This window comes from Haliaeetus albicilla, chromosome 8 (genome assembly GCF_947461875.1).
Source record: "Haliaeetus albicilla chromosome 8, bHalAlb1.1, whole genome shotgun sequence".
NCBI lineage: Eukaryota > Metazoa > Chordata > Aves > Accipitriformes > Accipitridae > Haliaeetus > Haliaeetus albicilla.
The window spans coordinates 10214796-10228915 of NC_091490.1; the positions used below are offsets into that span (position 1 = coordinate 10214796).

The 14120-nt window shown below is 56.0% G+C and overlaps 1 protein-coding gene across 2 annotated transcripts; it reads left to right on the plus strand.

Annotated features, from left to right (window-relative positions):
* The first annotated feature begins 2231 nt into the window (after positions 1 to 2231).
* Positions 2232 to 13055, plus strand: TAL1 (TAL bHLH transcription factor 1, erythroid differentiation factor). 2 transcript variants are annotated; one of them, XM_069788800.1, is made up of 5 exons: positions 2232 to 2698; positions 4127 to 4276; positions 5661 to 6089; positions 6912 to 7003; positions 12066 to 13055. In XM_069788800.1, coding segments are annotated over exons 2-5 (942 nt in total). In that variant the 5' UTR covers positions 2232 to 2698; positions 4127 to 4274; the 3' UTR covers positions 12485 to 13055. The 2 variants fall into 2 exon arrangements, with proteins under 2 accessions (XP_069644901.1, XP_069644900.1); XM_069788799.1 differs by lacking the exon at positions 4127 to 4276 and having other exon boundaries at positions 2586 to 2698.
* Positions 13056 to 14120: the final 1065 nt, after the last annotated feature.

The window sequence follows — 14120 nt, forward strand, 5'->3', positions numbered from 1 at the left end:
TATCAAGTTACACAAATCATACAATCCTGGACAGCAACCTCTGAGCGAGTGAAATACTAATTCACTTGACCAAAACAACAAAAAACCACCCTTTCCTAAAGCGGCATTTTTCCTTTCATGGTGTAGTGCTAAGTAATTTCAAGATGCCCGGGTTTTTTTCCTGAAGCATCTACTGCATCTTGGAGTCAAAAACACCCAGAGAGCCAGGTCTGGCTTTGTTAACTCTGAGCAATGGGGACCAAACTCAAGCGCTGGCTTGATCGCCTGCTCAGGCGATGACACGTGTGGAGGGGCAGCACGGTTTAAGGCTTTATTGCTGTTTTTTTCTTTTTTCTTTTTTTTTTTTTGCTTCTGTTGTTTCTAGCTATCTTTTATTATAGTTAAAGGAGGAGGTTTATAGTGCTTGGTCAAAAGGTCTTGGGCCTGCTCAGAGCATCACTGACCTCGTTATTCCCTATAATTTTGGTGCTCCCCACCGCAGACCTTGCTCCCTCTTCGCCTCGTGAAAGCCTGGAGAGGGGGCGAGCCCGGGCTTGCTCGGTGTGACCGGGAAGCCCACCCGTGGCAGGGCAGCGCCGAGGAAAGGTGCCCGTTACCTGCCACCCCAGGGTCCCTCTTAGGCTCGGGGTTGGGTTGCCCAGCGAGGGGCAGCCGTGCCGGCTGAGATGGGTGAACCGCGGCCACGGCTCCCACCCCACCGGGGGCAGGCACGGGTGGGAATGGCCCCCGCAGCGGCTCTCGGTGCACAGAAGATGCTCGGCTTCCTAATCTCCCCCGCCCAGCCCCGGCTGTTCTATCTTTAACGCTTCCTGTTGGTTAGAGGAGCCGGCTTGAAAATGGTCGTGTTTCCTGGCGGGAGGCACGACGGGCTCTCCACCGCGTCGTGACCGTCCCCTGCCCCGCCGCCCCACGCACGCTGCCGGCATCGTGCGGGGCTCCTGCCTGCCGGCACCCGACCCCGGGGGGCTGGGAGGGAGCCGGGGAGGGTTTGTGGAAACCTCTCCCACGGCCGCGTCCAAGAGCGGGAGGTTGAAGGGAAGGAGTGAAAGGAAGAATAACAGCTCCGGCATTTCCCCCTGCGGGAGGCCGTGCAGGTGGCGGGGACACAATAGACACCCCCGCACCCCCAGCCCCGCCGTCGTCCCGTGTGTGTCCCCCCTCCGCCGGGCAGGTGCGGCCGGTCCTCCCCGGTTGAGCTTCTCGCCCTCGGCCCGGGCTCCCCGCAGCACGGCCGGGGGCCGCAACCTCGCCCCAGCCCCGCAGTGGGGACCGGGGGGCGGCTCGGGAGGTGCTCAGCCCCGGCTCCCTCCTCCCCGCCCCGCTCCGGTGGAGATTTCGTTGATTTTCGGCTGCCCGGGGCAAGGCCGATCTCCCGAGCTTTATCGAAAACCGCTCCCCGCCGCCGTCTTTAGGACGGCTTTACCCGCGGCTGTCCGGAGGAGCGGACCCGGGACCCTCCAGCCATCCCCGCCGGCCTCCCCTTCCTCTGCCGGGAGCCTTCTGGCAATTTGGGGAGGGTTTCGGACGCCTCCCGTGCCTTGGCAAGCGCCCCGTTGGGCAACCGACCCCCGCACCCGCCCGGTTCCCCGTCCCCCAGCAGCCGCTCCGGTTTCGCACGGCGGCTTTGGCGAGGGCCGGGGGTCTCCCCGTCGTCGTCCCCCCCGGGGCCGGAGGGCCGGAGCCCTCCGCGGCCGGGCTGAGCCCCAGCCCCGACGGGGCGCGCAGCCGATCCCGGTCCCCGAGCCCCGCTGGCTGCCCCGCACCCGCTCCGGGGCGACCAAGGGCCCTTTCTCCCCTTCCCCAGGCCCCTCTCCCTCCAGGGTCGGCCCTGACCCCCACGCCGAGCTCTCACCTCCGCTCACATCCCAAATTTCCCGGCTCGGTACCCGCTCCGCTCCCCGTTCCCTGGCATCCCCCAGCCCGGCAGGGATGCTCGGCCTCCCCCCCCCGCCCCAGCACGGGAGATGAGAGAGGGAGCTCGCCCCCCAATTTAGCCCTTCAGCGAAAACACACATTGTGGGGCGAGGAAGGCTGGGGATGGGGCCACTTCTCTCCAAAACGTCTCCTGTCGATGTGCTTTATTTACCTCCTCTTGTCCCAAAGCAGCCCACACCCCTTCCCTCTCTCTCAGCATCTCCAACAATTTATTTTGGCTCATTAAATTTAATTAAGAACGGAGTAGGTGTTCCATATTTAATAAAAAAAAAAGGGGGGGGGGGGAATCAGGGGCATAATAACCTCCGAGAGGACTAAAATAAAGAATTGCTATTCAGATGCGGGCAGGCACAGTGCAATTTTTTATTACTCTTTTTTTTTTTTTTTTTTTTTTTGCAGTGTCTTTTTAAGAGCATCTAAGCACACACACATAAAAAGCTAGAAGGCATGCATTCCGGAGTTATTCCTATGCATATCCCTGCAATAATTTTCCGCTTTCCTTCGATAAAATTGCCAAATAATAATGAATCATTTCATAAATAATGGGTTTAGAAGCTTATCAGGGCAGGCGGGCCACTGCTGGGGTTTTATCTCTCTCGGCCACATTGCAGTAGTGTTCCGCTCTCCATACTAAATAGGAAACTGGACGTGATGTGGAATTAGAGCCTACCCAGCTGAAGCCACCCAACACTTACTACAAATATAGCCGCGATGCGTAGGCCACAAAATGGCTCCACTCACTTTTCCCAATGAAAAGCAAATGGTGAGTAGAGAGGGATCCGGCCCTGCAGCGGGCCAGGGCGGTGGCTCTGGTGGGCTGGGGGTTTTGGGGGGGGGCGTCAAGAAGCAGCCAAGGGGGCTTGGGGGGCTTCGGGCCCATGTAAGAGATAGGCGAGGGGGGGGAGAAAAAAACCCCAAGTCTCTTCCGCGGTTGGGTTTTAATCTTTTTCCCTTCTTTGATGCGGGGTGGGTGAGGAGGAGAAGACGCTTTCTCCTTTGAAACTGTGGGGTGCGCTTCTTGCCCCCCCCCCCCCTCCACCACCGGGACCCCCGGGCTGCGGCAGCCAAAAGGCGGCTGGGACCGGCCGCGGGGGCGAAGCGCCCACCGGGCCCGGCTTCCCCCAGCCCCTCCCGGAGAAGGGGGGGACCAGGACCCGGCCCGGCCGATGGCCAGGGCCTGTTCGCTTGTTCCTGGGATATGAGGGGGGGGTGTCTCCCCCCATATACCGCTCCCTCCCGCCCCTCCGCTTTGGGGCAATTTCCCTACAAAAAAAGCCCGCGGGAGAGGAGCGTTTCTGGGCTGGAAATTTCCTGCCGATCCGCTGCTGGAAAACAAAAGGATTTTGCGGACCAGAAACCAGCGGGCGGGGAATTAATGCTCCCCCCCCCCCCCCCCATTTTTCAAAGCGAAATCACCCCCAAATGAAGGCAAAACACTGCGGGTATTTTTGTGGTTTTGTGTATTTCGTTTTTAACGAAAACGGGAGAGGACGCCATCGGGATAATTTCTTTTTTTACGAAGGGGAAAACCTTATTTTTCCTGATTTCGTTGGGGGGGGGGGGGGGCAGCAGTCCTCGCCTTCCTGTTGATCCGCGGCGGGGAGCGGGCTCACCCCACCGGCGGCCCGGCCCCGGTCGTCGCGGCTCCTCGGGCGGGAGCGCTGCCGGTAACCGGCCCCTTTAGGAATTCAATTTACCCCTTTAGAAATTAAATTTTCCAGCCGGGCGAGGGAGAAAGGCGGCCGCCGCTCTTTGCGAGCCCAGCGGGAGAAAAACAACTCCGTCTGTGGCCCCGTCTGGGATTTCCTCCCGGGGACACCGGGCTTGCAATGTGTCCAAAAAAACGCCCAATTCGCCCCAAATATAGGGCTTATTTTTTTTGCGTTTTTTTTTTTTTTCTCCCTCCTCGTTTTTTTATCTGTTTATTTTTTCCACGCCTGGCCGTGGCCCCGTGTGTGAGCGGCGGCTCCCGGCTGCGCGGCGGGGACGAGCCGTGGGGGGGGGGGGACACGGGGGACGGACGGGGACACGCGGGGGTGGCCGGCTGTCCCCTCTAACAGGAGCCACCCCAGGGTGCCGTCCCCTCCTTGCCTCTCCCCTGCACCCCTCTCTCCGCTGCTCTCTGGCAATCCGGGCCCACGAGATCCACCCTCTCCTCTTTTTCTTCCCCCCCCCCTTCTCTTCCTCCCAGGATTTAGCAGTTTTATCCCGATGCGGGTGTCCTTCCTCTCTGTAAAGTCGTAAGTACCTTGAGGTGGGAGGAGTAAATTCAGCCTGACACTGAGAGCGCTTTTGTTGAAACAGGAGAGACTTGCGGTGTCCCTACTTAAATATGACACATGTGAGTAATCTCTTCCTATACAATATCGGAATAGGCAATTAGATTTTTCTTTCTAGAGGGCTGGCGGGGAAGGGGCTGGAGGGAAGAGAGAGCTTGTGCTTTAGGTTGGGTGGTTGCTTTTGTTTTTGTTGTTTTTGCTTTTTTTTTTCAAGAGAGATGGTGAGATATGGCCAAAAAAAAAAGGGGGGGGGGGGTGTCTCTCGCAATTCAACCCAGCAGAACGGAAAAAAAAAAAAATTACCCAAGGCAAAGGAGCGAGAAGGATGGGGAGGACACCCAGCGTGTGGCAGCTCTCTGCTCCGCGAAGCCCCTTATTTATAGGAAAAAAAAACCCCAACAACAAAAAAACCCAAAAGACAAACCCGAACGAGGGCGGGGGGGTGAGAAATAGCATGGCAATAATGGCGACATCGCTGCCTGCCCTCGGCGCGAGGTGCCCTGTCGCGACAGTAGTCGTTCTGTGGGAGAAGGGGGACAATGCCGGTGCGCGGCCGCGGAGGGAGGGCTGCTCCGCGCCGGGCCCCTGCCTCCTTCCTGCGGGGGGGATTGAGTCCGTTACGGGCTGGTTTAACCCCCTCTCCCCCAAAATGTGGCTTGGCGTGCGTTTTAAAAAATAATAATACTAAAAATTAAAACGGGAGGGGAGGCGGTCGCCCGTGCGGCTGAGGCCGCTGCCGGCAAGCCGGGCCGCAAACACCACGGGGGACCCCAAAATGGGGAGAAATTCCCCCAAACGCGGAGGGGGGGGGGGGGGAGAGGGGCTGAACCTCCTCCCGCCCACGAAATTTTGGCTGCAGAATTTAGCCCCCGGCCGGCGGGGCGCGCCGGGCGCTGGCCGAGCCCCTGGGGCTGCGTTAGCCGCCGCGATGCTGCTGTCAGCCCTCCGCGTGGAGCCGCGTAAAATCCCCGCGGGGCGCCGGGCTGCGGAGTGGGGGGCTGGGGGGGGGGTGTTTGGGGATGGGGGGGGGGGGGTCTGTCCGGCCGGGCCGCTCCCTGCGCGGTGCGTCGTGCGGGGCCGGGCCGCTGCACGACGCCGCCACAGCGCCGCACCGTTCCGCGGGGGCTCCGTGACGTCACGGCGGGGGCCGGGGCGCCTCGTGACGTCACCGCACGGCTCGGCGGCGTGGCCCCGCGGACCCCCGGCCCCTGTCGGTGTGGCGACGGGGCCCGTCCCGCCGGCAAACTCCAATCGGTTTGGGGCGATTCGTGCCTCCCCTGCCCTCCTCCCCCCCCCCCCCCCCGGCTCCCCCCACTTCTCGCCGGCCAAGCCCCAGTGCCGAAGCGTGTCGTGTCCCCCCCCCCCTCTCCCCGTCGGGGCGGTGCCCGGGGAGCGGGGTACCCCCCTCCAGCCGGGGCCGCCCCTCACCGCTGCCTCTCTCCGCAGGACGATGGACAGGCCGCCCGCCCCGCCGCCCCCCAGTGACCCCCGCGATGCCCGCCCCCCCCGGCGGCACGACTCGGAAGCGGAGAGCACGAACGAGCCGGAGAGCAGCCGCGGGGGCATGGAGGCGCCGGCGGACCCCCAGCTGCTGCTCAACGGGGCGTCCAAGGAGGCGGGCCGGCCCTCCCCCGGGCCCCCCGCCGCCCCCGTGCCCGTCATCGAGCTGGTGCGCCGGGGGGGCTCCCTGGACATAAAAAGCCGGGAGGCGGCGGGGGAGGCGATGCAGAGAGCGCCGGGAGCCGAGCCGTGCCGCGCCGCCGAGGCCGCCTGCGAGGCCCGCATGGTGCAGCTGAGCCCCCCCGCTCTGCCGCTGCAGCCCCCCGGCAGGGCCATGCTCTACAACCTGGGCCAGCCGCTGGCCACCATCAACAGGTCCGTGTCTTTCCAACCCCAACCCCGGCGGGGGGGCCCTCGGAGCGGGTCCCCGAGGGGCGCCGGGGTGGGAAGGAGAAGGAGGGGGGGGGGGAACGGCAGCGGCAGCAGAGTCCCTTCCACCGCGCGGGGCTCGGCGCTTAGTCATCGCGGGTTTGCATGCAACTTCGCGAAAGAAGAAAGGGAGGGGGGGGAAAAAAACCAAACAAAAAAACACGAAACGAAAAACTGTCGTTCCCAGGGGGGAAAAAAAAAAAAATCGCGGTAGAAATGCCCCGGGCAGAGCAAGGGGGCCGTCAGTAAACGCGGGTGCTTGTCGAGAGCTGATTTAGAGCCTCGGAGCTCGCTCTCTCCTCCGATGAGTGCCGCAAATAAGCGCCAGGGCCAGACACCGCTCTCGCAGGGGTCAGAGCGCAGCCCCCACGGGCCGGGCCGGAGCCCCCCCCCGCTCCCCGCAGCCATCTCCTCTCCGGGGGGAGCCTGCGCTGCGAACCCGGCCCGGGTGGGCGTCCGTGCCCGCGGGGAGGGGGGGGGAGTTTTGCCCGGGAGCCGCTAGCCTGGGTGCCCCACGCCGCCCGCATCCCCCTGCCCACGCGGGGCTGGCGTCCCTCGGTGCGTGTCCCCCGGGCGGCCGCGTGTCGTGTGGCCGCACGACCCCGGGCTCGGTTTCGTGAGCCGTGAGCTCCCTCCGAGGTCACGGAGCAGCTCGGCTTCCCACCGGCCCCGGGCGCTTCCCAGCCCTCCCACGCGGGGGGGGGCCGGGGGCCACGGCGGGAGGATGCTGGTGTGTCCTGACTGCCTCTCTCTGCCTTTCGTTCGCAGCGGGTTTTTCGGCGAACCGGACTCCTTCTCTATGTACGGCAGCAACCGGGTGAAGAGGAGACCCTCTCCCTACGAGATGGAGATCACCGACGGTGAGAGCGTTTCGCCCCTGCGCTGGCTTTTGGGGGGTTCCCCATCTGCTGAAGGGGGCGAGTTGCCGCACGGTGGCACACGCTGGGATTTAAACCCCAAATGGTAAAAGGCGAATAAGATGCCTGTGGTGGCAGGGTAGCTCCCCCGGGTAAGGGTCTTGTACAGCAGAGCCCAAATCTGTCCCGGCTAATGACCGGCAGCGTGCTCGGTGGATTTGCTTTCACGCAGCAAAGCAGTTCAGCGTATGGTTAATTACATCCCTGTTCTGCAAATTGCTTAGAGATTAAATCCGAAGGAAGCCACTAAATTTAAGTCTTTGTTGAAGTGCAGAGGCTGGATCAGGGCCATCGCAGTGACATGCTGTGTTTGCAAACCTCTTCAGCCAGGAGGCATTCCTAACGTGGACCACAGCCTCGGGCAGAAAGATCCCACTCGCCTTTAAACTGCCTAAAAGCAAAGGGCTAAACCTGTGCTAAGGTCTGCAAAGGGCTAAACCCGTGCTAAGGTCTGCAGGGTCACAGCGGCATCGTGGCTGGTCCCTTCGCCAGCTTGTCTGCACCTTGCTTCGGTATATATCCACAGCGTGCTGCAGCCTGCCGTGGAGAAATACCCCGTGTCTGGTCTTGTGGCAGAGCCTGGCAGCAGACGTGGAGGGTGACGGTCTGGTGTCCGAGCAGAGATCCCAGGTGTGGGGATCCCCGTGGGACCGGCGGGATAATTTCAAAGAAAGGAAGGCAGGGAGAAGGCAGGGCAGGATCCCGCTGCCTGCTCCCAGGCAGCCGGAGGGTTGCGGGAGGCTGCGGGCAGGCGGCAGCGCTGCCCACGCAAAGGGATGTTTGCGAGAACAATTTGCACGTGGAAGGCTGACACGTTTATCTGCAGAGTTAACAGCCCGTACAAATGAGCTCCATTGAAATGTGTTTCCTCTTTAGCAACTGCAAACGGTGTATTTCAATCGCCAGACAATTAATTTTCCTTCTTTCTAGCTAGCTGTCCCTTTCCTTCTACCCGGCTAATCTAAAATCAGATCAAATCGTAATCTACATCGCTCTAAAATAATACGGTATGAGATGATGGGCTCAGGGCGTTATCTGCGTTCATCAGTCCCTCTCTCCCCACGCTCTGCCCTCCTCCGTCGGCCTGGTCCTTTCACACCGTGGCCCCGTGGGGCAGGGGTGGGCTCAGCCCCCGGCACAAGAAGGTCTTTCTGGCTGGGTTTCGATTCGGAGGCTTAGCGGCTACGGCACAAAGTCCATCAAACCACGGTGTCTGACTAAAGCTTTTGACGTGCTATTAAATTAGATATGAAGGATTACAGAGCTATTGGGTCGTAACCAAGTTTTTGGATCTGTGCTTTAATGCAGGTGTATAGGTTGGGCCCAATCCTGCCCAATTTCCAAGACTGGGCTCAGAATTTTGGGGGGAAAAATAGGTACCAGATGATGCTGTCTGAACAGGAGCAATTTGTAGGGGTGTGCGTCCCATGCTGAGGCATCTGTGTGGTCTCCCGGGCTTTGCTCATCGTTCTGATGGTCACCTGCCAGGTGACATCCGTGGGATGCTGGAGCATCACTCCTGCGGGTCCTCAGTCCTTGGGAGGTGCAGAAGGGCAGGAGAGTCTTGCCAGGCGCTTGGTGTTTGGTTTCCTCTGTAAGGAAACGAGTGGTGGGGTTTTTGCAACTATTTCTTTATCCATTTGGGGGAAAGTTTGGTGCATTGAATATCTTCTTAAAAAATAGATATAAATGGAGATAAAAATGTAAAAAAGTATCTGCAAGGATATTCTGGAACTTTGGAAGCTCATCTTTTTATTCATTTTCCTCAGATCTCTAATTACAATTAAAAAAGCAGCAGTCAATGGATTGGAACAAAATCCAGGCAAAATTTCTCAGCCGACTGCTTGAATTAATTACGAGGCAAGTTTCTTTATGAGAAATAAATCTCTTCTATTATAACACAGCTATGGGGCATTTTAAATTTCTCCTTCGCTTGACATGTTTTGGCCAAAACCTGATCTCTTTCTAAAAGGTACGTTTAATTTGGTTGATGAAGGAATCAAAAATGTGAGTGGTGTCAGAATTTGTGTTATATACTGGAGCTTGGTTTGGGTGCCCCTGGATGAAAATGAACAGGTCTTTTTTCTGATTTCTGACCTATTTATGAATAGATGCCTTTCAGTTGGCAACTTTCAGTGAATAGAGATGCATGTTTGAAGGCTGTGAAGACTGGAAGTCTCTTGAGATTTTTTTTTTTTTAAATAAACAGTATCCAAGGCTTCTTTTTTTCATGCCCTTATGGGAGTAAAAAGGTTTTAAGCTGCATCTCCTTCTGGATTTGAGGCTGGTTGCTTTGTCTTGTCTGGAAAGAGCAGTTAAGTGTTGAAACCGTTGTATTATTGTAGTAGGTTGTAGCACATTCTCCACTGCCTTATTAGCAGTGCTGGGCAGCCTGGTGTTGCTGAGGTCCCTTTGGTCCCCACCACCTTCCCCACGACCCCACGGCACAGTGGGCTGTGCGCATCAGGGACAAGAAACCTTCCCTTTCCATAAGCTCTTGCACATTAATTCATACAAAGGGCATTTACGTGCTGTTTGGGAGTGGAAAATTGCCTTTATTGAAGCATCAGACCGGGATCCTAGAGGTCGGAGATGAGTTTCTCATTCTGACACCCCCCAGCTTATCCGAGGGGCTCTTTGTGATTTTGGGGGACCCCCTGCTCCTGAGCATGCTGCGAGAAGTGAGTTGGATGGCTGCTCGCATGCTGGAGAAGCCGGTAGCTTTAATCTGGCTGCTTGGGAGTGTGTCCCTGTGCAAACCCTGCCGTGGTGGGTATTTCGTGTGATGTGCTGGATCGGAGGGGCTCTAGTTTCCCCTGACGGGAGGAAAGTGTGATGGTGTTTAATCAGCTGGAACGTGGGATTCCTCTTCTTGCGTCGTGTCAGGTTGGAGCTGTCAAGGTGCAGCCTGACTAAGATGCCTCCAAAATCACATCTGTTTGGCTGCTGTGCCACAGACAAAGCAGCCAAGAGTTCTGCTGTATAAGAATAATGATGTTTAAATGCCTCCTGGGATACTGGTTTCACTGAGTCATGGCAGAGCTATGCCTTAAACTGCTCACCATGGCCAGGGACTTGCTCCCACCAGAAGGGAGTAGTTAGGCAAGTGTCTCGGGCAGGAGGGGGGACTACAGGGGAGAGATGGTGTGGATGGGAATATTCACAGCCACTCTTTTGGGGTACGACTCACTGGTGTGTTACCTGCAAGTCTTTGCTTCATACTTTGTGAGGATTCTCGTTGTATGTGATGCTTCCCATCCTATGGGGGTTTCAGCCATGGTCATTCTCCCATAGTTGCATGAGGTCGCCGTGTTCTTTCACTGTTGGTGTCTCCTGGAGGTGAGGATGGAAAGGGTGTAATAATAAAAGCATCTTAATGGTAGTGTCTCCTTACATGAACTGGTTTCCATGGACCCAAGGACCTGCAGTCCTGACTTAGAGCATTGCTACTCCTGCAGCACAATCCTTTTGGGTAGACATGCTTTTGGGTCTCTCCTAGCACAGAGACAATGTCTTGCTTGTGCCAACAGGGGTTACTCTGATGATCTAGAAGGAGAATTGATCCATTTTGTGCATCCATCCTGTGTAACATGCCCTGTCAGGAATATGGCTGTAAAATTACAGGGATTTAACTGGAGTTCACATGTAACTGAGCCAAATGGACACCTCTAGCAATTTAGAGTCCCTTCTCCAATTACTGTCAGATAGGGAGAAGATGCCACGATGTGCAGAGAGAGCAGATGGTCCTCAGGTCAGCTGTGAAACTGCTTCATCCTCCACCCGTGATCACCCTTCCAGCAAGGACGTTGCTTTCACTCCGTGTGTCACGTTGCTACCTGTCCTCATTGCTACAGGGTGAATCCTGCCACCCCATTTCACATAAACCACCCAGAGGGCTGGTGGCAGTCCTACAGTCTTTATCAGCTCTGGATCCTGCCTACATCAGGGAAGTTGTCTGGATCTTAGAGCTGTCAAAGCCTCTGCTCAAGCTAATTTCCTCCTGTCCCAATGGTATGTCCGTAAGACGTTTTTTGGGACAGAAAATAAAGCCATCTAGTGAGATAAACTTTTAATAGGACCTTTGTTGCTGAGATACCCTAAAAATATATCAGCGTTTTGCACATGTGTCATGGCCTTAGCCTTCCTCCTAGGAGAGGTAAATTTATGTGTCTCAGAAGACATCTAAAAAGATGCAACTCCATTTTTCCCTTCCACTGTGTCATGGTTTAACCCCAGCCAACAACTAAGCACCACGCAGCCGCTCGCTTACTCCTCCCCCCTCCCAGCACGATAGGGAGAATTGGGAAAAAAAAGTAAAACTCGTGGGTTGAGGTAAGAACAGTTTAATAACTAAACCAAAATATAATAATAAGAATAATACAAATATAATAACAATTATAATAATAATTGTAATGAACAGGAAGATTAAAAAAAGACAGTGAAATATAACCCAAGAAAAGAGAAGTGATGCACAATGCAATTGCTCACCACCTGCTGACTGATGCCCGAGCGGCTATCTGCCCCTCCCGGCCAACTCCCCCCAGTTCATATCCTGAGCGTGATGTTCTATGGTATAGAATATCCCTTTGGCTAGTTCAGGTCAGCTGCCCTGGCCGTGCTCCCTCCCAGCTTCTTGTACATCTGCTTGCTGGCAGAGCACGGGAAGCTGAAAAATCCTTAACTTCGGATAAGTGCTACTTAGCAACAGCTAAAACATCAGTGTGTTATCAACATTATTCTCACACTAAATCCAAAACACCCTGTACCAGCTACTAGGAAGAAAATTAACTCTATCCCAGCTGAAACCAGGGCACACTGGCTTGAACAGAAGTTATGGCTACCTCAGCTCATCAGGTTAGCTTCCAGTTAGCTGGAAACTGCTGTTTCGCTGCCTTGCTGATGTGACTAAAATAAATTGGTTCATTTGGGAAACGGCGACCTATTCAGCAAAGTAATAAATGACCTGTTACGCCCCGCTCCTAATTCTGCGTGGTTGCAATTGCAGGTCCTCATACGAAAGTGGTTCGTCGCATTTTTACCAATAGCCGGGAGAGGTGGAGACAGCAGAACGTCAACGGAGCCTTTGCAGAGCTTCGCAAACTCATCCCCACCCACCCGCCCGACAAAAAACTGAGCAAGAACGAGATTTTGCGCCTGGCTATGAAATACATCAACTTCCTGGCCAAGCTGCTCAACGACCAGGAGGAAGAAGGAAACCAAAGGGGCAAAGTGAACAAAGACTCTGGGATAGTCCAGGAAGACCTCCTGCAGGACATGTTGTCTCCTAACTCTAGCTGTGGAAGTTCTTTGGACGGAGCGGCAAGCCCGGACAGCTTCACGGAAGAGCACGAAACACTAGATTCGAAGCACACGCGGAGCCTGCACCACGCCATTCTCCCTGTAGAAGGCAACGCGCAGCGGTGATGACCTTCCGCGTGGCTCCCGAAGCACCAAGGGGGGAGGCGAGACCCGAGCGTGCGGATGCTGGAACTTGTGCCCGTGGGATTTGTGACTCTGCCTTTCCCCAGGGGCTCGGGCTCCCCGTCCTCCCCAGCCCGGGACGGAGCGGCCGGCGCGTTGGCCGAGGACAAGACCAACCCAGATGGACGTTCGGTATTTAGGTACGTGATCGTACAAAGAAGAAAAGCATTGAAGTCATCTTCATTGTACATACTGCTCATGATGTGACTCTGCGGAGGGGAAGGAGACGCGGCCAGCACCTCTCCGGCATTTAGAGGGTTTTCAGACCGTTTGACGACCGTCGCTTTTTAAACGGTCGCCTGGTTGAGAGGTGAAACTCCTCTGTCACTGCCGGCGGAGGCCACCGACACTTTCCAGCTCCACGTGGTGCTGGAGACTGCTGTGGCATGTACAACTGCTCTGAGCAGGAGCTGGCGCCACGTGTTCCTGTTGTCCGAGAGCTTTTGACTGTATCTTTTTAAAGAGGTGAAAAAACACCCTCAGCAAAAGAACTATTAAAAGGATTAAGACATTTTCTTTTTCTCTCCTTTTTTTTTTTTTCCTTTCTTCCTTTTCCTTCTACCTAACTTTGGATTGTTTGGGGTTGTTGTATTTATGACGTGGGATTACTTCTGTTTAACGCTGTCATGCAGTATCCACTGAACAAAAAGGTACATAGGTGTTTTCTGCTGCCCTCCCAGTCCCCGATTTTTCTGCTGGTAACACTCAGCGGGTAAGCTCCAAGCCTGCTGTGGTCTCCTAGAGTTTCCCAGCAGTGTCTGTAGGGTCAGAGCTTCTCTCAAGGAAGATGAATTTCAGAATTGGTAAAGGAAAAAAAAAAAATTGCTAGTGAAGCATCCCCTTGGACTGGGGGATTTTTAAATTTAACAAGCAACACAAAGGCAAAAGGAGTCGACGATGTATCAACAGTGCACGTGTACATAGGGTTATAAAAGGGTTTTAATAGTATGCTTTGAATTTTTTGGTTTTATTGTGTGAAAATGGTAGTGGTTCAGCTGTGCCAATGCCCACGGGCTGGACTACAGCGCTGGATTTATTCTGGTGTGAGGAGGGTCCTTGTCTGCCCGAGGCTGGTAGGAGCCCACAGCCTCTCTGAATCTTGGGGAGAAGCGCTAAAAGCAGCAGGGGGATTACCCTCCATTCCCGAGCGCTCAGATTGCTGCAAAATTGATGTCTGTGACTGAGCTGATCCTCCGATCCCTGCTGCCCCCCCAGAGGGCATTTGGGAAACAGGACTGGGGAGCAGGAGGCTGCTGCTGGGGCAGCTGGGAGCTGAGGACCACGCTGTGCCATCACCGCCGCATCAGGCCCATGTCTCACCCACCGCCTGATGCAGCAATTGCCCCAATCCCATCCTCTCACTCCGCGGAGATGTCAAGGCACAGAAATCTCTCCCATGCTACAGCAAAAAAACCCAACCCACAAACATCCTTTGGAAGGGAAAAAGTCCTCTGAGCGGGGACATCTTCCACCGCACTCGTTCCTTTTCAAGGGAGCTGAGGTACAAGGGAACACGGAGGATTTGGGCGGGTGGTCTGTAAGCCCGTCCAGGCTTAATTCAGAGCCCCGTCATTTCCAT

What these genes read in the sequence shown, in the direction of transcription:
- TAL1 (XM_069788799.1), top strand. An exon ending in CCGCTGGCCACCATCAACAG is followed by an intron (nt 6,090 to 6,911) that starts GTCCGTGTCTTT and finishes TTTCGTTCGCAG; the next exon opens with CGGGTTTTTCGGCGAACCGG. An exon ending in CGAGATGGAGATCACCGACG is followed by an intron (nt 7,004 to 12,065) that starts GTGAGAGCGTTT and finishes TTGCAATTGCAG; the next exon opens with GTCCTCATACGAAAGTGGTT.